We start from the raw sequence: 26249 nt of genomic DNA, 5'->3' as shown, positions 1-26249 counted from the left end.
AGCTTTTGATTGGCAAACTCAGGGAGCTGAGATCAAGCCCTTAAAATGCTTTTTTTTCATCTCTTAACAGCTCATTAGACAGAACTGCAAGCACTCTCAGGCTTTAGCCCTGCCCCAGGCAAGTGTGGAAAGAAGGCAAATTTGAGAGACAAAGCAACTAGTCAGGAGAAAGTAACTTATTCCTTAAAGGGCTTATCTTCACCAAAAAAAGGGAGGATGGAGTCCAGCTCAAGTGGAGGTACTCCTTAGGGAATTCAGGCCCCAGGGGCTAGAAAACAGAAGAAATCAAAGTCCACCTAGCCTCTGTCTCATCCATGCTCCTGGCAGAGTCTGCTTAAATTAGAGGCATCACATCACTTTATGTTTGTGGGAAGCTGTGGGCAGACAAGCATCACATGTTTGGTAGGATAGGGAAAGCAGAGACTTTATAGGAAAGTCTGAAAACCTGCTGGGTCTCAACCTCAGGAAAAATTGATGCTGGCTAGTCTCTCCTCCTGAGACATGGATCTATCTGGTCTGAGAAAATCTGACTGGGGTCAATAATATCTGAGGAGACCCTCCTGAAAAATAAGGTTCCATATAGTCAGGGTATGAGGCAGAAAAACAAGAACTGAAAAATTCTGATCCATTAAATGGAATCTATCGTAGAGGTCTAGAATAAGTTGGACCAAATGTCAAAGAACAGACAGAGAATAAAGCACCCAGCAAGAAGACTCTAGGTAAAATAGTGAAAGCAAGGCCCAGAATAAACTAATTAAGGAAATCAAATGTTAAATGTCAACAGAAAATGACAAGCCCTACTAGGAAAATCAAAGATATGGCCCTTCAAAGGAACAAACCAACACTTCAAATGAGATACGGGAATCGAAACAACTAATTCAGTATGTTTGAACAGACATACAAAATCTCACCAAAAATCAAATCAATGTGTTGAGGGAGGATATAAAAAAGGCATTGGGTGAACATAAAGAAGAACTCAAAATTTGAAAAAACAGATCACAGAACTTATGGGAATGAAAGGCACAACAGAAGAGATAAAAAATAATGGAAGGCTAAAACAATAGGTTTAAAGGAGAAGAAAAGATTAGTGAGGTAAAAGACATGATATCTGAAATCCCACACACACATATGGGAAAACATAAGCAGAACCTCAGGCAATTGAGTGACAACATGAAGCATGCAAATATATTTGTTCTGGGTGTCCCAGATGGAGAAGAAAGGGGGAAGAGAGTAGAAAGACTAATGGAGGAAATAACCACTGAAAATTTCCCATCTCTTATGAAAGACATAAAACTACAGATCCAAGAAGTACAGCATATCCCAAACAGAATAGATACAAATAGACCTACTCCAAAACACTTGGTAATCAGATTGTCAAATGTCAAAGACAGAAAGAATGTTGAAAGCAGCAAGAGAAAAGTGGACCATCGTGACAAGGAAATCTTGATAAGGCTATGAGTGGATTTACAAGCAGAAACCATAGAAGTAAGAAGGCAGTGGTATGATATAATTAAAATTCTGAAAGAGAAAAAGTGCTAACCAAGAATTCTATACCCAGAAAAACTGTCCTTCAAAAATGAAGGGGAGGGGGTGGGACATCAGTGTCATTGCTGCAGCATCCAGTGGAGATGTCCTCAACATGATGATGCTCATCATTCTCAACAATATTCTCAGGCCAGTTAGTGAGCAGCCATATATATCAGGAACCACATCATCCAGTTTAACCTACAGCCAAACAGGTACTTCACCTTGGGGCTCCCCACTGGGAGCATACCACTTGGCTGCTACAAGAAGCTGATTGAGCATTACAAGAACAGGGACTGTCCTTCAAATATGCAAAGACCTTCAACATGGAGAAATATGTGGGCCTTCCTCAAGATCAGCCAGAGAGTTACCACTCCTTCATGTGGAACAACTTCTTCAAGCACATTGACATCCATCCAGAAAACACCCATATTCTGGATGTGAATGCAACAGATCTGGAGGTAGAGTGTGCAGTCTTTGATTAAAAGTTCACAGCTGTAGGTGGCATTGAACTGTTTGTTGGAGGCATTGGCCCTGATGGACACATCACCTTCAATGAACCTGCCTCCATCTGGTGTCCAGAACCAATGTGAAGACACTGGCCATGGACACCATCCTGGCCAATGCTAAGTTTTTGATAGATCTCATCAAGGTCCCCACCATGACTCTGACAGTGGGTGTAAACACCATCGTGGATGGTGATAATCCTCATCACAGGTGTGCACAAGGCATTTGCTCTGTATAAGGCCATCGAAGAAGGGGTGAGCCACATATAGACTGTGTCTGCCTTCCAGCAGCATCCCCACATAGTGTTTGTGTGTATGAGGATGCAATCCTAGAGCTGAAAGTAAAAACCATCAAATATTTCAAAAGTTTAATGCTTGTTCAAAACAAGTTGGTGGACCCCTTGTCAGTATCAAAGAGAAGGAAGCAGAGAAAAGCCAGTCTTCCAAGAAACATTACAGTGATAAGCCTGTGTCTCACCTACTATCCATAGGTATGGGCAGGTTCTTCTGGAATGGTCTTTAGGAGAACATAACTGTATTTCATTAATCTAGTATTAATATTACAGATAAATGGGTAAACCTTTTGTTCTTGGCTATGAGGTTTGGAGCCTAGTCCTTTAGTTTGTTTACCTGGAGAATGACTTGTTTGTAACCTACTCTGATTCAGAAAAAAATCTCTGAAAAAAATGTACTCCATCATTTTGATGTCTGCCACACCTAGATTAAGAGTTTTTAACTTTTTCTTCTGCCTCTGACACTGTTCACATGAACAACATACTGTTTTAGGAACCTCTATCATTTCATGCACTTATTCTCAATTGAGAGGGAATTAGGGTCTTATGTATACTGGACAGAACTTCTTTGTAGATGAAATGGACAACTTCTTAGAAAGGCACGAACAACCAACACTATAGCCAACAGCTCCCAAAAAAGAAAAGTCCAGGATGAAATGGCTTCATAAGTGAATTCTACAAAGCATTCAAGAAAGATTTAATACCAATCCTGCTCAAACTCTTCAAAAACATTGAAGAGGAGGGAAAGTGACTTAAATCATACTATGAAGCTAATATCATCCAAATATCAAAGCCAAAGATACTACAAGAAAAGAAAATTACAGACTAATCTCTCTAATGAATGTGATGCAAAAATCCTTAACAAAATACTAGCAAATCAAATCCAGCAGCACATTAAAATAATTATATACCATGACCAAGTAGGATTTATTCAGGGTATGCAAAGATGGTTCAACATAAGAAAAGCAATTAATGTAATAGACCATATCAACAAATCAAAGCAGAAATATCACATGATAATCTCAATTGATGCAGAAAAGGCATTTGACAAAATTCAACATCCTTTTTTGATGAAAACACTTCAAAGGATAGGAATAGAGGGGAACTTCCTCAACATGATAAAGGAAATACATTAAAAACCCACAGCTAGGGGTACAGGGGGATTCAATGGTAGAATGCTCACCTTGCATGCAGGAGACCCAGGTTTGATTCCTGGACCATGCACCCCCCCTAAAAAAAAAACACGGCTATAATCACTTAATGGGGAAAGACTGAAAGTTTTCTCTATAAGATCAAGAAGAAGACAAGTATGCCCACTGTCAGCATTATTCTGCAACACTGTGCTGGAAGTTCTAGTCAGAGCAATTAGACAAGAAAAAAGGCATCCTATAAAAGGCATCCAAATTGGGAAGGAAGATGTAAAACTCTCACTGTTTGCACATGACATGATACTAAATGTCAAAAATCCCAAAACAAAAATCTATAGCAAAGCTACTAGAGCTAATAAATGAGCACAGCAAAGTGACAGGGTACAAGATCAACACCCAAAAATCAGTAGTGTTCCTATACCCTTATAAGCAATCTGAGGAAGAAGTCAAGAAAAAAAATTCCATTTAAAATAGCAGCCAAATATATCAAATATTTAGGAATAAATTCAACTATGGATATAAAAGACCTATACACAGAAACTACAAGAAATTGCTAAAAGAAATCATGGAAGACCTAAATAAATGGATGGGCATACCATGTTCATGGATTGGAAGACTAAATATAGTTAAGATGTCAATTCTACCTAAATTGATTTATAGATTCCAATACCAATTAAAATCTCAAAAAGCTTACTTTTCAGAAATAGAAAAACCAATAGTCAAATTGATTTGTTAGGGCAGTGCTCTAACTTGCTAGCTGCCAGAATGCAACACACGAGAGACAGATTGGCTTTTAATAAAAGCAAATTTATTTTGTTAGTTTTTCAGAGGAAAGGCAGCTAACTTTCATCCGAGATTCTTTCTTATGTGGGAAGGCTCAGGGTAGTCTCTGCTGGCTTTCTCTCCAGGCTTCTGGATTCTATCAACTTTCCCTGGGGTTATTTCTTTCTGCATCTCCAAAGGCCTGGGCTGAGCTGCGAGCACTGAGATGAGGTATGCTGAGCTGCTTGGGCTGTGCTATGTTGCATTCTCTCATTTAAGCACCAGGCAATTAAGTCAAACATCATTCATTGCAGCAGACATGCCTCCTAGCCAACTGCAGATGTAATTAGCAACAGATGAGGTTCACGTACCATTGGCTCATGTTCTCAGCAACAAAACTAGGTGCCTTCACCTGATCAAGTTGATAAATGAATCTAACTACCATAGGCAGGATGCCCTGAATAGTTAATAATGTCTTGAGAAATGAATATGAAGTTGGAGGTCTTACACTATCTGATTTTAAGGCATATTATGAAGCTACACTGGTCAAAACTGCATGGTTCTGGTATATACATATACTGACCAAGGGAACAAATAAATTGTCCCTGTCATCTATAGACAATTGATCTTTGATAAGGCAGTCAAGCAAACTCACTGGGGACAGAGCTATCTCTTCAAAAAGGTGTTTTGGGAATTGGATATCTTTATGCAGAAGAATGAAAGAGGATCATATCTCACACCTTGTACAAAAATTAACTCAAAATGTGCCCCGTTAAATCCCAGAGTGATTTGAACAGTGAATAAAAAAGTTTTTGCAAAGTCTCATTCAGGGAATGGTGAGAAAGGTGGAAAATTCAACTTTCCCAAGATGAATTCTTGATATTCTCACAAGCAATGCGGACAATCAAAGCTGTAGGCTGAGCCCACAATCTTGGGGTTTGTTCATATAAAACTTAACCCCACAAAGGATAGGTCAAGCCTACTTAAAATTAGGCCTAACAGTCACCCCCAAGAGAACCTCTTTTATTGCTCAGATGTGGCCTCTCTCCAGTCAACACAACAAACTCACCACCCTCCCCCTGTCTACATGGGACATGACTCCCAGGGGTGTGGACCTTCCTGGCAATGTGGGACAGAAATCCTGGAATGAGCTGAGACTCAGCATCAAGGGATTGAGAAAACCTCTAGGATGAGCAGAGACCCAGCATCAGGGGATTGAGAAAACCTTCTTGACCAAAAGAGGGAAGAGTGAAATGAGACAAAATAAAGTGTCAATGGTTGAGAGATTCCAGAGTCGAGATGTTATCCTGGAGGTTATTCTTACACATTAAATAGATATCACCTTGTTAGTCAAGGTGTAGTGGAGAGGCTGGAGGGAATTGCCTGAAAATGTAGAGCTGTGTTTCAGTAGCCATGTTTCTTGAAGATGATGGTATAATGATATAGCTTTCACAATGTGACTGTGTGATTGTGAAAGCCTTGTGTCTGATGCTCCTTTCATCTACTTTATCAGCAGATGAGCAAAACATATGGAATAAAGGTGAATAATAGGGGGAACAAATGTTAAAACAAATTTAGATTGAAATGCTTGTTACTGATGAGAGCAAGGGGTGGAGGTATGGTATGTATGCATTTTTTCTGTTTTCTTTTTACTTCTTTTTCTGAATAGGATGCAAATGTTCCAAGAAATGATCATGATGATGAATATGCAACTATGTGATCATATTGTGAATTACTGATTATATATGTAGAACGGAATGATCAAAAGTTAAGAATGTTTGCATTTGTTTGGTGTTTTTTGGTATTTAAAAATTTTTTTAATTAATAAATAAAAATAAAAATAAAAAAATTAACTCAAAATGGATCAAAGACCTCTCTTATCTTGGAGATAAGACCATAAAACTTTTAGAAGAAAATGTAGGGAAATATCTTATAAAATTCATAACAGGAGGTGGTTTCATAGATCTTACACCCAAAGCATGAGCACTGAAGAAAGAAATTGATAAATTGGAACTCTTCATTTTACTTTTGTACATCAAAGAACTTTGTCAAGAAAGTAAAAAGGCAGCCTATGCAATGGGAGACAATATTTGGAAAGCACATATCAGATAAGGGTCTAGTATCCAGAATATAGAAAGAGATTCTTTAACTCACTAACAAAAAGACAAACAACCCAATTAAATATTGGGCAAAAGACATGAACAGACATTTCTTAGAATAGGAAATACAAATGGCTAAAAGACCCATGAAAAGATGCTCAACTTCCCTGGCTATTAGGGAAATGCAAATCAAAATGACATTAGGATATCATCTGACACCTATTAGAATGGCCAGTATCAGAAAAAAACATAAAACAACTAGGGCTGGAGAGGATGTGGAGAAAGACTCACACTTATCCACTGTTGTTGGGAATGTAATATGGTACAACCGCTGTGGAAAGCAATTTGGCAGTTCTTCAGGAAGCTAGGTATAGAACTGCCATATGATCCAGCAATCTTATTGTATAACAGAACTGATTGTAAACATTCAGAAATGGATAGTGGAATACTATCTGATGGTAGCAGAATAATGCAAATACACTGAGTGAAGCTGAATGTGAGAATTAGAGAGAAGGGCTGGGGGCAGTTATGAAACCAGAAGGAAAGATAGACAATAAAGACTGATACAATATAATTTAGGAATGCTTAGAGTGCACAATGCTAGTGACTAAATGTAAAAATTAAAAAGTGTTTTTTCCATGAGGAAGAACAAAGGGATGCCAATATTGCAGGGTGTTGAAAATAGATAATCATTCATATCTTAAAACTTCTGTGTGTGACTAAAGTGAGAAATATTTATTTGATACAAAACTTACATTTTGACTAGTGCATTTCTTAATTTAACTTATATGGACAGTTTAATTGAACACCATAAGTACATGGAACCTGGAATAGGGCATGAGATTTTGTTGGTTTGTCCAGCTTAGGGTCATGCCCCAATAAATCCCAAAGTGATTTGAATAGTGAATAAAGAAGTACCTGCAAAGTATCCTTGGGGGAATATGGAGAAATGGGGAAAAATTCAACTTCCCCATTTGGAGAATTCCTGATATCCTTGCAAGCAGTGGGGACAAACAAATCAATAAGCCAAGCCCTCGATCGTGGCATTCACCCCCATGAAACTTATTCCTACAAAGGATAAGCTAAACCCATTTTAAATTAGGTCTAAGAGTCACCCCCAGAGAACATCTTTTGTTGCTAAGATGTGGCCTCCCTCTCTCAGCTGACATGGTAAATGAACTCACTGCTCTCTCCCCCTCCCCACCACATGCATCATGACTCCCAGGGGTGTAAACCTCTCTGGCAATGTGGGACAGAAATCCTAGGATGAGCTGGGAGTCAGCATCAGGGGACTGAGAAAAACTTCTCGACCAAAAGGGGAAAAAGAGAGAAATGAGACAAAAGAAAGTGTTAGTGGCTGAGAGATTTCAAATAGAGTCAAGATGTTATCTTGGAGGTTATTCTTATGTATTATCTGGATATCCCCTTTTTAGTTTATGGTGTATTAGAGTGGCTAGAGGGAAGTACCTGAAACTGTAGAGCTGTGTTCCAGTAGCCCTGATTCTTAAAGATGATTGTATAATGATATAGCTTTTGCAATGTGATTGTGTCATTGTGAAAACCTTGTGTCCGATGCTCCTTTTATCTATGATATGGACGGATGAGTAAAAATTATGGGTAAGAAATAAACAAATAGTGGGAATAAAAGTTGAAATAAATTATGTAGATTGAAATACTAGTGGTCAATGAGATGGAGGGGTAAGGGGTATGGTATGTATGAGTTTTTTTTATTTCTTTTTCTGGAGTGATGCACATGTTCTAAGAAATGATCATGGTTGATGAATATGCAGCTATGCAATGATATTGTGAGTCATTGATTGTAAACATGTCAAGAATGTTTTTATGTCAAGTATGTTTGTATATTTGTTTGTTGTTTACAATAAAAATACTAAGAAAAAAGTCTCAGAAGGAATGTCCCTTTCTGGGATGAGAACAAATAGGATAATCTTTTTGAAATTGAAATATAGAGATTTCTGATTCCAGGTAGGGTGTTGTGGTAGAGGCAAGACAAGTTGATAAATGCTTCAGTAAAACATGTAAGCTTTTAGGACTAGAGAATTATACAGAGCTACATGAACTAAGATTCCAGGAAGTGAAGAAACCTTATGAAGGGATGAGTGACCCTCAAACATTTCAACACATAGAAGAATTTACTTTGTGTAGACAGTGAAAATCAGAAGCAGAAAAATACTACTAGAGCATTAAAACTAGCAGATGGACAGGTGGACTGTTGTCATGTCAAGTTTGGATTGAAATCTAGAGAATCTTCAAACTTAGTGATGATTTTTGTGGCATGCTATGTTAACTGGGAGCTGGGCAAGAAAGCATCATACTCTTGCATTTCCATGGTTCTGTGGCGATAACATCCAACTACAGGAACATGCCTGCAATAAGTCAATCAGAAAATGAGCTTAAAGGTAAGTAGATTGACCGTAGTTAAAGCTGTAACCCACAGTGCAGTTCAATCCTGAGAGGAAGAAAGTGATAACCCCTGCCTTCTTCATTTAAGAGAGGGAAAAGCCACCTTTTTTGAGAAAAAATGACCTCTTCAATCCTGCCTGTTAATTAGACATTGACATATACTAAAACGTGTGCACAGCATCAGGGAATGTGATAAAAGAATAATAGAAAAAAGAGACAAGATTAACAGATAAGTTATATCTTGACATTGTCATTAGAAGAGAAACAATGTAAATTAATTGCTGTATCTGTAGCTGAAAGAAATGTTCTTAATCATAATCCATTCCTGGGGGTGCAAACCAATTCTAAAGAGGACCTTTTGAACATGTCATTTTCAGTTAAATTTTTGCAAATTGAGTGAGATTCAGCCTTAATCCTATTACTGGAGACTTTAGAAAAATGAACCCATGTGGAGGAAAAACTGAACATCATTAGAACCCATAAAATAAAGGAGAAGAAACCAACATGTGACAGTAAAGCCAAGGAACAGCAAAGATCAACAAGCCAGTACCAGAGCACCACAGCCTTTGGGGAGAAAGCAAAGCTTTTAACCTCTAAAGCCATGATCCAACAAATTTCTGTTGTTATGTCAATGCATTGTATGGTACTTCTAGCAACCTAGAAACCGGACAGTGGTACACAAAATTGAGCAAACGATTGAGATATATGAAAGAATGGAAGAGTACAATAATGAAAGGTTTACCAAACCATATTTTATGGATAACTCAATGGATAAGTTTAAGACATTACATATATACAACAAGATTACTGAACTTGAATATCCACCAATATGAAATATTCAAATAAAAAACACATAAATATAGGGAAGGCAGATGAGGGCATTGCACAAATCTTCATATGATTATAACTTCAAGGTTCTCATTTTATCACATGAGAAACAAGGATAATTATCAATTACAAATAAGTGCAAGAAACAGTTCTCTTTCTATCCTGATGGTAGAGAGGGATCCATCATTTTCTTTTCTAGTCTTCTGCATATGTGTATAGGAGGGCCTGGGATCACTCACAGGTGATATAAGGATTTATGAGTTCTGTTTCTCGGTAACATACATAACATTTTGTTGACACTAACCCTTAAGCTACAAACTCTAATATATGGGAATGATACACTGCCAGATTATAGATTCTGACAAATATTCTTGTCAATGTATGCATATTCTCTCCAGGGTTGAAACATGTTTATACTTAGATATTGTTAATTCTTTCTGAAGTTTGATGCCAATATTAAATCGCATTTGAAACATATATGACTTCTGTATAATCAGACTACAACCCTAATTTGCACATACATGTTGTAAGACAACATTTTATGTTCTACATCTTTCAGCTTATATTCAAAGTTATTTTCTGACAACAAAATATTTATTTAAAGCTACATAAAACTAAAACTTGCCCAAGTTATTAGATTTTAATGACTTTTGTTGCGTCCACGTATGCAAATACTAATCTAGTGAATAGAATCTCATTTCATAGTCTTGCAAAATTCTCCATTCAATATTCACATTCAATATTCACTTCAAAATATTACACTGCTTTATTACATATATTCAATCATAGGCTGTTTCAAAATTTTGGATTCTTTGCACAATTAGGTACCTATAAACTACATTATTGTCCAATCTGAATTTTCTGATGAGAAATTAGTCGACAGTTTACCTATTTCACCTTCAGGATGGTTACTTCCTCAGAGGAAGATTACTAATGCTACCAGGAAGTGAGTTCTCACAGATTTCTTTACTTCATTTGTGACCCTGGGAGTGCTTTAAATGTGAATTCCTACATGTCCTACAAAATGCTGGTGTATGAATAAATGATTTTTCATGATTTTCACTGAATAGCTTTTTTTAGCATGAATTATCTGGTGCTACCCTTATGGGTATTTTCCTTCAAATAGGCATTTCATGATTTTTTTTCAGTGCTTTTCTTACACTATTTTCTTTTGCACAAGGATGACCCACAACAAAAACTGTTGTACCAAATTGACTGCAAATTGAGTTTTTCTTTCCTATTGTTTTTACTCATTTCACTCATTACCCTTTTTTTCTTGATTAAAAATTTTATTAAATGGCTTTTCAGTAGTCTTTGAGGGATGTTTGGCACTCTTTTCCAGCTTGCAGTTGAAACAATCTCACTTCGTTAGAAGTTGTAGTAACACAAATATTCACGATTTTAAGAGAACAAGTACGATTTTCACTGAAATAATATTAACTTTTGGTTTATAAGAATTTAAGCCATGACAGCTTTCAGACAAGAATCCCTTGTGCAATTTGTGTTTTCTATTGTAATTAGAGCAAACATAAAATATAGAACACGTATTAATATTTATGGCAATTCTTTTCTGAGAAACACACTTAAAGGAAATGGAATGGTGAGAGGTTTGTCAGGATATTTTCCTCATTATGTCCAGGAAAACAGGAATACATAGAAACAGTTGTTTAAAGGAGAGTCTTAACTTAAAGCTAAGGGAAAGCTTATCTAAGATATTTCCAATGACAGCTCTGTAATATTTCAATATTCCTCAATTACTATGCCCATTAATAGATCACTCAATTAAAGGGCTTAAGTCCTTTGATTTTGGTGTTCAGATAAAAGGGTGTGGCTCATGGTTTGCTAAGGAGCACTATCATGCCAATCCAGGCAGGGAGCATGTGGGCACACTGGGTTTATATCATTAGCTTCAGGTTTTTCCTTCCAACCATTCTTTGACTTCATGAACTAGTTAGCAAACTATCCAAATTTGCATTAAAAATTTGGATTTAGTGTTAGAATATTTGGAAAAATAGATGGATGATTTTCATCCTTGAGAGACTCATTTGTGCAAGGGTGTGTTTGCATGTGAGGGGTGGGTCTGAAACAAAAATTGAACAGCTCAGGCATCACACTTCACAGTTTTCATAATCAAATTAACATAACTGATTTTGTAACATAGTTATTGTGAAGTTGTTGTGAAGGTCAAATGATATATTTATAAGGAGGCTTGTAAATTGTTTACACCAGCCATTCTTACAGGTGTGAGGTGGTATTTCATTGTAGTCTCGATTTGCATTTCCCCTGTAGCCAATGAAAATGAACATCTCTTCATGTGCTTTGAGCCATCTGTATTTGCTCTTCAGAAAAAGGCCTATTCATATCTTTAGACTATTTTATAATTGGGTTGTTTGTTCTTTTGTTGTTGAGTCATTTGATTTCTTTGTGTACACAGAATATGAAACCTTTTTGTCTGATATGTGATTTCCAAATATTTTCTCTCATTGAGTTGGCTGCCTGTTCACCTTTTGACAAAGTCTTTCGAGGTGCAGAAGCATTTGATTTTGAGAAGTTCCTATTTATCTGTTTTTTCTTTCATTTCTTGTACTTTGGGTGTAAGGTTTAGGAAGCTACCTCCTATTGCTATGTCTTGAAGATGTTTTCTTACTTTTTCTTCTAGAAGTTTTATGGTGCTAGTTCTTATATTTAGGTGTTTGATCCAACTTGAGTTCATTTTTGTACAGCGTGTAAGACAGGGGACCTCTTTCATTTTTTTGGCTATTGATATCCAGTTCTTCCATGCCCAGTCATTAAAAAGACCATTTTGTCCCAGTTCAGAGAATTTGGGAGCCTTGTCAAAAATTAGTTGGTCATAGATTTGGTGGTCTATTTCTGCAATCTCAAATCTATTCCATTGGTCAATGCTTCTGTCAATGCCAGTACCACATTGTTTTATTTATTTATTTTTTAGTACCATGCTGTTCTGACCACCACAGCTTTTTAATAGGTTTTAAAGCCAGGAATGTTAATCCTCCCACTTCATTTTTTCTTTTTTTAGAATGCTTTTAGCTATTTGGGGTTGCTTTCTCTTCCAGATGAATTTGGTAAGTAGCTTTTCCAAGTCTTCAAAGTAGGGTGTTGGAATTTTGGTTTGTATTGTGTTGAATCTGTAGATCAATCTGGGTCAAATTGACATCTTAACTATATTTAGTGTCCCTACCCATAAGCAGGGAATGTCTTTCCATCTATCTAGATCTTCTTTGATTTCTTTTAGCAATGTTATGCAGTTTTCTGTGCACAGAAAAAATCTATGTCCCTAGTTCATTCCTAAGTACTTGATCCTTTTAGTCGCTATTTTGAATGGAATTTTGCCCTTAATCAACTCCTCAATAAGGTCATTGCTTGTGTATAGAAATGTTACTGATTTTTGCACATTAATTTAAAATCCTGCCAGCTTGTTGAATTTATTAGCTTGCATAGGAAATTTTTTCCATTCTTTCACTTTCAATCTATTTGTATCCTTGTGTCTAAGTCTCTTGTAAGCACCATATAGCTGGATTATATTTGTTAATACATTCTGCCAATCTGTATCTTTAATTAGCATGCTTAGTCTGTTAACATTCAAAGTTATTTCTGAAAAGGCATTTCTTTAATTCACCAGCTTATCTTTTAAAATTTTGTTTGTCAGATCTATATATTCTTTTCCCTATTTCTCTTTTTATCCTTTAAGTTACTCTTACTGGTACCCTTCAATTCTGTGCCCTCCTCCAGACCTCCCTCTCCTGTCTTTTTTTTTTTTTAACTGGCAGAACTCCCTTTAGTACTTCTTGTAGGGCTGGTCTCTTGTTGACAAATTCTTTAAGGATTTGCTTGTCTGTGAAAATTTTAAGCTCTCCCTGTTTTGAAGGGCAACTTGGCTGAGTACAGAATTCTTGGCAGGAAGTCTTTTCCTTTCAGGATCTTACATATATCATACCACTGCCTTCTCACCTCCATGGTGCTAGTTGAGTAGTTTGAATTGTCTTATGTGGTTTCCTTGTATATGGTAGGTTGTTTTTCTCTTGCTGCTTTCAGAATTTTCTGCTTCTCTTCAACACTTGACAGATTTGTATGTGTCTTGGGAAAGGCCTATTTGGATTTATTGCTTGGAGTTCATTGGGCTTCTTTGACATGTATATTTATGTCCTTTATAAGGGTTGGGAAGTGCTCCCCCATTATATCCTCAACTACTCTTCCTACACCTTTTAATCCTCTCTTTGCTCCTTCTGGAATACCAATGATTCTTATATTTGCATGCTTTGTTTTGTCTATCAGTTCCCTGAGATCTAATTCAAAATTTTCCATCTTTTTTGCCATTTGCTGTTTGGAGTGTTCCAACTCAGTTATCCTGTCCTTTATATCGCTTATTCTTTCTTCTGTCTCTTCAAATCTGCTGTTGTGTGCTTCCAGTATGTTTTTTATTTGGTTAACAGAGTATTTAATTTCTGTGATACCTACTGTTTTTCTATTCTTTCAAATCCCTCATTATGCTCTTCTACTATCTTCACGATCTCCTTTATGTCACTAGTCATCCCACTTATTTTATTAAGTAGAGTTATATGAACATCTTTGATTAGTTGTTCCAGCATCTGTGTCACCTCTGGTGTTTTATTTTGGTCATTAAGCTGGCCTATATCTGCATGCATTGTGATCTGCTTAGTGATCTGTTGTTTTCATCACATGTAAATATGTTGATGGATTACTTTGGAACCTGATTTCCTTCAGTAGTCTAAAGCCTTGTGTTTGCAGGGTGGTGTTTAGCTGGATGCAGGGTACAGGGCGTGCACAACAGTGATGTGTTGCAGCGCATGTATAGGCACAGGTTGGGGACCTTATGTTGGTGCTGATGAATGTGGGCACCCAGCAGCCAGGGAGGATGTAGCTACACGGGTGCACAAGTCTGGAGGGCATAATTCTGGTGTGCACATGCAAAGAGTTATGGTCGCAGGTCAGCATTATGTTTTTCTGGGCTGGGGGCAGATGTGACTTGGCTGTGCAAGCGTTCTCAGAGCTGGGAACTGTGACTAAGGGCCGTGTGCATGCATGAGTCTAGGGGTGCCATAAACTGATGTTCCCAGAGCTGAAAGATGTGACTGGGGGCCATGTGCCTGCACAGGTCTAGGAGTGCTGTGAACTGATACCCCCAAAGCTGAGAGATGTGACTGGGGGTTGAGGGGATGCGCAGGTCTAGGAATGATGTAAATTGATGCACAGAGCTGGGGGGCGGGGAGGTGAGATTGTGCAACACTATGGGTTGTGGGCAGGTGTAGCCGGGGTATGGAGATTAGTGCCCAGAGCCTTTATGAGCTGGTAACAGACTGCAGGGAGCAGGGAGGGGGAAGTAGTGCTCTGAAGGGGTGCAAGATAGGTGGGTTGGGCTGCACTTGGGGTGGGGGTGGGGGGTGGGTGCATTCACTGGGGGTTTGTGGGTAGGAGCACTTGGAGCAAGGGGAGTGGGTGCAGGTGATGGGGTTTAGGTGTGGGGTGAGTCACGGATCATGGGGTTATGCTGGTGACGGTAGCACATTCAAGGAATGTGGCTTTGCTTACTTTCTAGTCTTCATCAACCTGTCCAGGCACTTCTGTGGGTTCCACATTTCTGGATTAGGCTACAGTTTTCTGCTTCTCAGCTCCTCAGTTGCTGCAACCAGGGCTGCCCTATGGGGTGCAGAAGACTCTCCCAGGTCAGTTGCACTCTTGAATCACCATCTCAGTTGCCCTCTGTCCCTTCTCTAACTTTTCCTTGGAGCAGGGCTAAATTCGACCTACCTATTAGGCTATCTTCCCAGCACCTCACTCACTATCCTTTAAAAGATGATATAAAAGAATTCCAACACTGATGAGAGATATAGAATTTCTCTCACACACCATTTCTCTGGTTTCTTTGTAAGTTAGAATAGTAGATGAAGACTCTTCCACTTTTATCAAATATATTGTTAGTTCACTCAATTTGTATATCATCAATCAATAGAAGGTTTTGTTTTGTTACATAAATGATATTTGTATGGATTCCAGTACGCATTTGCTTAGAATAGCTGAAATAGTAAAGATGATGCACATAAATACCATGCTGATTAAAATCAGTGTTTCTTTAGTGTGTGAGTTCAGTGGTTCCTTTTTAAAAAAATCTTATTGACATTTTTTATTGTGAAATATTGCATATATACAAAAAATTAATAAATTTCCAAATGCATTTTATCAAGCAGTTATAGAACAGAGTTCAAAGTTTGATATGGGTTACTTTCACAATTTTAGGTTCTCCCTTCAAGCTGCTCCAAGAGATTGGAGACTAAAAGGAATATCAATATAATGATTCAGTAGTCATACTCATCTGTTAAATCTATCTTCTCTGTTATGATCTTTTTCCTTTGATGCTTCTCCCAATCTTTAGGGATATTGGGCTATGCACATTCCAACTTTTCATGGTAAAAAGGGGTGTCAAAAATATAGGATAAGGAGATTGAACTAGTTGATGTTCTTGGAGAGGCTGGCCCCTCGGACTTTCAGAATTTATCTTAGAGCTTCACCTACTGAATGAAACCAAAGGAAGAGATGGTTATTTTGTCCACAACTTAAATTTTCTGCAGCACATAATCTAACTCAACCAGCCTGGAAAGGTTATTCAAACAACCCAAACACATGGAGCCTAGAATGGGAATGAGGGCTTCTAATTCTGTATAGCTTAATGTAATACATGGGTACATCCCAGAATATGGCCTAGAAACCATCTGAAGTAAATTTCTGCATGAAACTTCTGTAGAATCTCAGACAAGCCCTAGGTATTCCTTGGGGTTAACAGGAATTTTGTTGGTTGGGGGTTGGTAAACCAAAGAGCAATATCTAGCTGAAACTTGCATTAAGAGTAGCCTCCAGAACACCCTCTCAACTCCAGCTGGAATCTATGAGCCACTAATACCTTATTTCATTTTTTTCCTCCCTTTTGCCAGGAAGACTTTCACCTCTGGGTGTCATGTCACATGTACAAGGGGGATGGGGGTAATGAATTTCCTAGAAGAGTTGGGGTCAGAGAGAGGCCACATCTGAGCAATAAGAGATTTTCTGGAAGCAACACTTAGGCCTAGGTTTTCCACTACAGAAATAAGCTACATAAGAGCAAGCTTCAAGATTAAGGGCTTGGCCTATTAACTTGGGAGTCCCTAATGTTTGCAAGACTATTAGGGATTTCCCATTGGGAAACTTAATAGTACCATATTTTTTCTCCATCCACTAAAGGGACTTTTCCAATACTTTATCTGCTCAACATATTCTGGGATGTACCCATGTATTACATTAAGCTATACAGAATTAGAAGCCCTCATTCCCATTCTAGGCTCCATGTGTTTGGGTTGTTTGAATAACCTTTCCAGGCAGGTTGAGTTAGATTATGTGCTACAGAAAATTTAAGTTGTGGACAAAATAACCATCTCTTCCTTTGGTTTCATTCAGTAGGTGAAGCTCTAAAATACAGAAAATATGTTCCTTTGCACTGTATTCTGATTTACCTTAGATAATCTTCATTCTTACCTCTAATTGAAATCTGGTCTCTTTTTCAATTTCTTTAACAGTTGTTGTATGTGGCAATGCTGACTTTCAAAGCTGCAGAACTCCAACTTTATATCTTATGTGTTACACATGTACCCAAAGTTAGAGGGAAATACCAGATTATACACACACAGTACAACATCTGAAAATCTAGAACAACAGCTCCCAACTAAATGTAACTGCTATAAGAGCTTACAATCTAGGCCCCAATTTTCTCATAAGTGTTTTCTAAAAGAGACCATACAATATTTGTTAGTTTCTGGCTCATTTTATAAAATGCCTCCAAGGTTTATTTACTTCGTTGTATGCCTAATCACTTCCTTTCTATAGCTACACAATATTCCATCATATGTATACATCACAGTTCACCTTTCTGCCCCTCAGTCAATGTGTCCTTTGGCCACCTCCATTCATTTGGCATCACGGATAATGTCCAAAATAAACAATTCTGTATTATAGTATCCTAAGTTGTGCAATCATCAGCACTCTCAATTTTAGACAATTTTCATTTCTCTAAAGAAAAAATAACAGATAAACCCTCACCAAATACCAAAACTACACCTCCTAACACAAACATACATACACACATAATTATTTATCCTTGGTATTGCTGTAGTAGTTTTGATGTCCTCCTGTTAACTATAGGTCATAACACACAACAGTACTTTTCCCCCTACAACCCTCTATTACTGATGCCTTGTACAAGATTCATATCTTTGAAGTCATGCAACATTTTTATATTTGTGGTGTTAATCAGTGAGATACATGGCTCTAAAGAACCCCTTTCAATCATATTCACCTTCTATATAGCAATATTACTTATAATCCCACTAATGAACTATTATCACATTTATCCATTTTCTTACTAAGTGCAACTTCATTACGTAACCATTCACCCATTTTTAGCTTCTGTGTATCTCTAGGTCACCTATATTCTATATTATAGGTTTCTGAGTATACCTTTACACAGTCATAATGAAACCATACAGTATCTATACTTTTGCATCTGCCTTATTTCACTCAGCATTATGTCTTCAAGGTTCATCCATGCTGTCAAATGCTTCAGGACCCCATTTCATGTTTCTGCTGCATAATATCCCATCATATCTATATACCTCATTTTGTTTATCCACTCGTGAATTAATGGGCATTTGGATTCTTTCCATCTCTTGGCAATTGTGAGTAATGCTGCTATGAACTTCAGTGTGCAGATGTGTGGTTGAGTCACTGCTTTCAACTATTCTAGATATATATTGAATAGTTGCCAGGTCATAGGGAAACTTATTTAGTCTTCTGAGTAACTGCCAAACTGTCTTCCAAAACAGCTGTACCATTATACATTCCCACCAGCAGTGAAAAATGTTCCCATTTCTCCACATCCTCTCCAACAGTTGTAGTTTCCTGTTTATTTAATAGCAGTCATTCTCATAGATGTGAGGTGATTCATTGTAGTCTTGGTCCATATGTCCCTTATGGCTAATGAAGATGAACACCTCTTCATGTTTTTTCGCTATTTTATTTGCTCTTCAGAAAAATGTCTCTCATATCTTTACCCCATTTTATAATTGAGTTGTCCTTATGTTGTTGAGCTGTATGATTTCTTTATGTATACAGGATATTAAGCCTTTATTTGCTATGTGGTTTCCAGATACTTTCTCCCACTGAGCTCTCCCATTCACTTTTTTGACAAAGTCCTTTGAGGCACAGAAGCATTTTATTTTGAGGAGTTCCCATCTATCTATTCTTTTGTTGCTTGTGCTTTGGGTGTGAACTTTAAGAAGGTGCCTCTTATTATTAGGTCTTGAAGATATTACCCTATATTGTAAGAATTTTATGGTACTGGTTCTTATATATAGGGCTTTCATCCACAGTGACTTAATTTTTCTGGAGTGTAAGGTAGGGTTCATCTTTCATTCTTTTGGCTATTGATATCCAGTTCTGCCATGCCCATTTGTTGAAGACTGATCTGTGCCAGTTCAGTGGCTTTGGGGCCTTGTGAAAGATCAACTGACCACAGATTTGGTGGCTTGTCTCCACACACTTGATTCAATGGTCAATACATTATCTTTGTGCCAGTATTGTATTGCTTTGACTACTGTGACTTTATAGTAAGCCTTAAAGTCAGGAAGTGTCAGTCCTCACATTTTGCTCTTCTTTTCTAGGATATCTTTAGCTATTTGAGGTCTCTTTTCCATTCAAATAAACTGGATAAATAGCTTTTCCAAGTCTTCAAAGTAGGATGTGGGAATTTTGATTGGTATTGCATTGTATCTGACAGTCAATTTGTGTATATTTGACATCTTAAGTATAGTTAACCTTCCTATCTATGATTAGAGAAGGTCTCTCCACTTAAATATCAAAATGTTATAGTTTCCTGTGTACAGATTCTTTATATCCCTGGTTAAGTTTATTCCTAGATACTTGATTCTTTAAGTTGTCATTTTGAATGGAATTTTTTCCTTGTCTCCTTAATTAGGTCATTAATTGTGTATACAAACATTACTGACTTTTGTACATTAAGCTTGTAACCTTCCACTTTGCTGAATTTATTACAAGTAGCTTTGTCATAGAGGATTTTCCAAGTATAGGATCATGTCATCTATTAATAATGAAATATTTACTTCTTCTTTTCCAATTTGGATGCCTTTTAATTTCCTGCCTGATAGCTCTAACTAGAACTTCTAGTACAATGTTGAATAATTACGGTGGCAATGGGCATTCATCTGGAGTTCCTAATCTTAGGGGGAATGCTTTCAATCTCTCACTGTTATGTACGATGTTGGCTATGGGCTTTTCATTTTTGCCTCTTATGATATTAAGGAAGTTTCCTTTGAGTCCTACCTTTGAAGTGTTTTCATCAGAAAATGATACTGAATTTTGTCAAATGCTTTTTCAGCATAAATTGAGATGATCATGTGATTGTTACCTTTTGATTCATTACTCTGCTGTATTTTATTAATTTTGTGTTGAACCACCCTTGCATTCCTGGTATAAATCCAACTTGGTCATGGTGTATAATTCTTTTAATGTGTTGTTGGATTCAACTTGCTTGTATTTTGTTGAGAATTTTTGCATATATATGTTCACTAGGGAGATTGGTCTGTAGTTTTTCTTTCTTCATATGGTTTTGGTTTAAGAGTGATGTTAGCTTCATTAGGTAGTGTTTGTTTTTCCTCAATTTTTTGGAACAATTTGAGCAAGATCGGTGTTAGTTCTTCTGGGATGTTTGATAAAGTTCCCCTGTGAAGCCATCTGGCCCTGGACTTTTCTTTATAGGAACATTTATGATGACTTACTGAATCTCTTTGCCATTGGTTTGTTGAGATCTTTTATTTTCTCTCAAGTAGGTTGTTTGTGTGTTTAAAGGAATTTGTCCATTTCATCTAAGTTGTCTAGTTTCTGGGCATGTAGTTGTTCTTCATATCCTCTTATGACTTTTTAATTTTTTCAGGGTCCATAATAACTGCCTCCTCTCATTTCTGATTTCGTTTATTTGCGTCCTCTCTTTTTCTCTTTGTCAGCGCAGTTACCAGTCCATTGATTTTATATATCTTATAAAAAAACTTTTGGATTGATTCTAATATTTTTTGTTCTCCAATTTATTTCTGCTTTAATCTTTATTATTTCTCTTCCATTTGCTTTGGGGTTAAGTTTGCAGTTCCTTTTCTATTTCCTCCATGTGGGCAGTTAAGTCTTCAATTTTTGTGTTTTCTTCTTTTTTCCACATGGGCAGGCACTGGGAATTAAACCTGGGTCTCTGGAATGGCAGGTGAGAACCCTGCCTGCTGTGCCACTGCAGCTTGCACTTTCTTCATTTTTAATATATAGTAATAAATTTGCCACATCCCACAAGTACTTATATGTTGTATTCTCATTTTCCTTCATTTCCAGGTATTTATCAGTTTCACTACCAATTTCTTATTTGACCCCCCCTGGTTATGCTTAAGAGTGTGTTATTTAATTCCCAAATATTTGTGAAAGTTCTGGTCCTTTGGTGGTTAATGATTTCCAGCTTATTTCCAGCTTATTGTGGACAGAGAAAGTGCTTTGAATAATTTCCAAATTTTTAAATTTATAAAGACTGTTTTGTGCCCCAGCAGATGATCTATCTTAGAGAACAGAAGGAGAATATACATCCTGCTGTTTTTAGGGTGTAACTATCTATATATGTATGTTAGGTCTAATTCATTTATCATGTTGTTCAAGTTCTCTATTTCCTTGTTGATCTTTTGGTTATTTTACCTATAGAGAAGAGTGGTGTAATGAAGTTTCCCTTTATTATTGCTGAAATGTCTAATCCTGCCTTCAGTTTTGCCAATGTTTGTCTCATGTATTTTGGAGTTTCTTGATTAGGAGCATAAACATTTATGATTGTTATTTCTTCTTGGTGAATTGTCCCTTTTATTAACATTAGTGGCCTTCCTTGTCTCCTATAATATCTTTACAATTAAAGTCTACTGTGTCTGTTAATTACTATAGCTACCCATACTTTCCACTGGTTACAGGTTGCATGGAACATCCTTTTCCATCCTTTCACTTTCAATCTACTTTTATCCTTGGGTCTGAGATAAGCCTCTTGTAAGCAGCATACAGATGGATCATATTTTAATCCTTTTTATCCATCTGTGAATTTAGTCCAGTAACATGCAAAGTTACTACTGTAAAGACAGTAGTTCTTCAACCTGCCATCTTATCCTTTAGTTTTTGTCAGATCTATATTCCCACCTCCTTTTTTTTCTGCCTGGGCAGGTGCCAGGAATCGAGCCACCATGGCCCCCCTCTCCTCTTTCACTTTTTATCCTTTAAGTTACCCTTTCACAATGTGACTATATGATTGTGAAAACCTCGTGTCTGATGCTTCTTTTATCTACCTTATTGACAGACAAGTAAAACATTAAAAAAATTTTTCCTTATTGAAACTTCTCAATTCTGTCCCCTCCTGAAGACCCCTGTCCTATTTTTTTTCAGCTGACAGAACTCCCTTTAGTATTTCTTGTAGGAAAGATCTCTTGTTGACATATGCTCTTGACCTTAGTTTGTTTGAAAATTTTAATCTCTCCTTCACTTTTGAAAGACAACTTTGCTAGATAAAGAATTCTTGGCTGGAAGTCTTTCTCTTTCAGGGCCTTAAATATACCATACCACTGCCTTCTCAGAGTCATGGTGCCTGTTGAATAATCTGACCTCAGTGTTAAAGTTTGCTTTCTTTTCTCCTGCTGGTTTCAGGACTTTCTCCTTCTTTTCAACATTTGACAGTCTGATTAGTATGTATCATGGTATAGGTCTATTTGGCTTTATCATATTTGGGGTTCATTGGGCATCTTTGATTTGCATATTTGTATCTTTTATAAGGGTTGGGAAAATTTCCTGCATTATCTCTTCAACTAATCTCCCTAGCCCTTTATTCTTCTCTTCCCATTCTGAGACATTGATGATTCTTATATTTGCACACTTCATTTTGCCCATCATTTCCATGTGATCTAACTGAATTTTTCCTGCTTTTTGCCATTTCATCTTTTGTGCACTCAAATTCACTTGTTCTGTCATCTAGTTTGCTAATTCCTTCTTCTATTTCTTCAAATCTGCTGTTGGGTGTCTATTATCTTTATAAGTTGGTGGACAGTATCTTTCACCTCTGTAATATCTGCTATTTTTCTTATTCTTTCAAATTCTTATTTATGCCCTTTTAGTGTCTTTTTGATGTCCTTTATGTCATTAGTCAACCCACTGAATTTATTTAGTAGAGTTGCAGGAACATCGTTAATTGTTACAAATCCTGTGTCTCCTCCAGTGTTGTAATTTGGTCATTTGGCTGGGCCATATCTCCCTACATCTTTATGTACCTTGTAATTTTCTATTGCCTTTGAAGTATTTTATTATCTTGATAAGGTTTTTTGAAAGTTGATTTCCTTCACTCATCTAAGGTTTTGTATATGCTTTGGTTTGCATTTGAAAGTCTCCTTTTAGCACTTAGTCAGTAATTCCCCACCAAACCAAGGCTTGAACCTCATTGCAGGGGATGCAAATCTACTTGAGGATCTGTTCAAAGATAGTCATACAGGTAGCTTGCCAGACCGCACATTCTGATTTTTCTGAGAAGACAGTCCTCTTGGGAAAACACTTCTGCTCTGGTCCACCGCTCCCTGAATGCAGCAGCCAGTTGAGCTGAATGCAGAGCCAGTGCAATTCTAGCTAGTCACTAAAACACTGGTTTTAGTGTGCACTGAAAGCCACCAACCTTGGAAATGGGGGGGTGGGTAGTATGCACCACTTGTGGGCCAGCTGAGTCTGTTGCCCCCCAGGTTCCCACTTGGAATGAACTTGGGATACAGGATTGGGTAGTTCAGCTGCTCCTGCCCACAGTAAACCCAGAAATGCCTACTGGTTCTTGGCACAGTGTAACTCACAGTTCAGCACATGTCTTGGCATGCTGTCTCATTCCTGCCTCTCCCTTCATTCACACCTGAGGTGTCTGGTCCTCCATGAGGAAAGAGGCATAGTATCAGGACCCAATAAATTTCTTTCACTGGCTACACTCTGCATCTCCCCATCCTCCCAAAGGGAGGGTCTCCAGTCTCTCCCACAAAACCAGGCAACCAAGCAGCTTGTCTCAGAGGTCAGGATCAGGCACTGTGCACTGGCTGAATGGACTCTGTACACAGGAAAAGCAAGTATCCTGGCTTCCAGGTTCCCAACACATGATCAGTTCAAGTGTCAACTTGGCCATTGTTCTGTTGCCATAGACTTAAATCATCAGCTTGTGAAACTCATCTATAGCTGCTTATATCTGCAGTTGACAAAAAGGAGTGCCCTCTGCAATGAGTGACATTTAATTTAATCAGTGGCAGGTTTTAATTTAATTCAATTAGCTGGAGGCTGCAGAAGGGAATCACCCTGGGGAAAGCTGTTGGAACCCAGAAGCCAGGAGGGAAACCCAGCAGTCATCCAGCATGTGAGTTCCCATGTGACAAAGAAAGCCAGAGGAAAGTCACCTGTCTTTCCTCTGAAAAACTTTAAATTTGTAACTAAATAAATCCCTTATTAAAAGCTGATCCATCTTGTGTGTTGCATTCTGGCAGTTTTAGCAAACTGAAACACTACAGGAGCTCCTGGCTGCAGAGCTGTGAGGGTAGATTTTCTAAGCTAGCTGTAGGAGTAGGCTAGAGTACAGGGGTGCTCTGCTCCATCAGGTCCAACACTTTCATGCATGCCACCAACTGTCACTAGTGGGATTACAACCAAGCACACTCACCCCATTCTCTCTGTCCCAATTTCTCATTTTCACCCAGGGCCTCTCTATATAGTATAGATGATCCTCTCCAGCCATTTACACCTTGGAACTCTCAGTGGTTTCTTAAAGGTTAATTTTATAGCTGCAATCAATTCTATATGCAAAACATTCTCAGTGCTGTCATAATATATAAGGTCAGAAAATTTTCTCATGTTGTTTGCCTTATATGCCTTTAAACAGTTTCCCTCCAATTTGAGTTTTTTCATGTTTAGGTTTACAAAAATAAGTTTAAGGATTTCACACTCATACAAAGACATTCATACATTTCTTTCCTGTGTGAATCCTCTCATACACTCTGAGAACAGAATAAGACAAAGCTTTCACACATAGACCACGATCATGTGATTCCTACACACTGTGAATTTTCTCATGCTTTCTAAGGTCAGAACAATTTGTGAAGGCTTTCCCACATAGATGGCATTTATAGGGTTTCTCTCCAGTATGAGTTCTCTCATGGACTCTAAGATGCGAACATGTAGTAAAGGCTTTTCCACACAGATGGCATTCATAGGGTTTTTCTCCAGTGTGAATCCTCTCATGCTGTCTAAGACCAGAACAACCAGTGAATGCTTTCCCACATTGATGACATTCATAGGGTTTCTCTCCAGTGTGAATTCTCTCATGTTCTCTAAGGCTAAAACAGTGGGTGAAAGCTTTCCCACACAGATGGCATTCATAGGGTTTTTCTCCATTGTGAATTTTCTCATGTTGTTTAAGGTAGGAATGATGAGAGAAGGCTTTCCCACATCGATGACATTCATAGGGTTTCACACCAGTGTGAGTTCTCTCATGTTGTCTAAGGTGGGAACGATTGGTGAAGGCTTTCCCACATTGATGACATTCATAGGGTTTCTCTCCAGTGTGCGTTCGTTCATGATTTCTAAGATACGGACATGTCCTAAAGGTTTTCCCACATACATGGCATTCAAATGGCTTCTCTCCAGTGTGAATTCTCTCATGTAACCTAAGAGTAGAATGTTGAGTGAAGGCTTTCCCACAAAGATGACACTGATATGGTTTCTCTCCCGTGTGAGTACTCTCATGTTGTCTAAGGCCTGAATAATTGGTGAAGGCTTTCCCACATAGATGACATTCATAAGGTTTCTCTCCAGTATGTGTCCTCTCATGTTGTCTAAGGCTATAGCAGTGTGTGAAGGCTTTCTTACATAAATTGCATTCATATTGCTTCTCTCCATTGTGAATTTTTTCATGTTGCCTAAGGTAAGAACGATGCGTGAAGCTTTTCCCACATTGAGGACATTCATAGGGCTTCTCTCCACTGTGAGATATCTCATGTCTTCTAAGGGAAGAACAATGAGTGAAAACTTTCCCACATAGAAGGCATTCATAGGGTTTCTCTCCAATGTCAAATGTAGAACCATTGTACTGTCTAATGCCAGAGGCTTGAATAAAGGTCTTACCACTTACATGATATTCATATGATTTACTTCTAGTATGAACTTGCTTATGTTGAGTAAAAGATGACTGGTCAATGAGGGCTTTTCCAAACAGTTTGCCGAAATAAGGTTTCTTTCCTTTCTGAATTGACACAAGTTGAGAAACTGTGGATCTGAGTGTGAATTCTTCTTGCAAATCAATACAGTTAAGGAGATTCTTTGGAATGTGAGATCTCTGCATTTGGGAAATAGATGAGAGATTTAGAAGAGTTGTCCATATACATTCATTAAATGTTTTTACATTTTCTCTACATATGAATCTTGACAAATTTCTCCATGATACTCTACAATTAAAATCTTCCCCATGTTAGCTATATACACACACATCATTCTCCTGCATATACAGAAAAGTTCTCTTTT

At 37.7% G+C, this 26249-nt stretch overlaps 1 protein-coding gene and 1 pseudogene across 1 annotated transcript in view; one reads left to right on the top strand and one right to left on the bottom strand.

Annotated features, from left to right (window-relative positions):
* The first annotated feature begins 1695 nt into the window (after window positions 1-1695).
* On the top strand, window positions 1696-2553 carry LOC143664390 (glucosamine-6-phosphate deaminase 1 pseudogene; annotated as a pseudogene).
* A 14473-nt stretch (window positions 2554-17026) lies between these two features.
* Window positions 17027-26249, bottom strand: part of LOC143664253 (uncharacterized) — a 39222-nt gene continuing 29999 nt past the window's right edge. The window contains exon 7 of the mRNA XM_077137933.1: window positions 17027-26064. Coding sequence (XP_076994048.1) covers window positions 24781-26064 — 1284 coding nt within the window. The 3' untranslated portion in view covers window positions 17027-24780. The remainder of the gene's footprint in view (window positions 26065-26249) is intronic.

The sequence above is a fragment of the Tamandua tetradactyla genome, chromosome 20, assembly GCF_023851605.1.
Source record: "Tamandua tetradactyla isolate mTamTet1 chromosome 20, mTamTet1.pri, whole genome shotgun sequence".
Lineage (NCBI taxonomy): Eukaryota > Metazoa > Chordata > Mammalia > Pilosa > Myrmecophagidae > Tamandua > Tamandua tetradactyla.
Note: the sequence above shows the minus strand (reverse complement) of the source record. Positions and strands in the feature narration are given on the sequence as shown.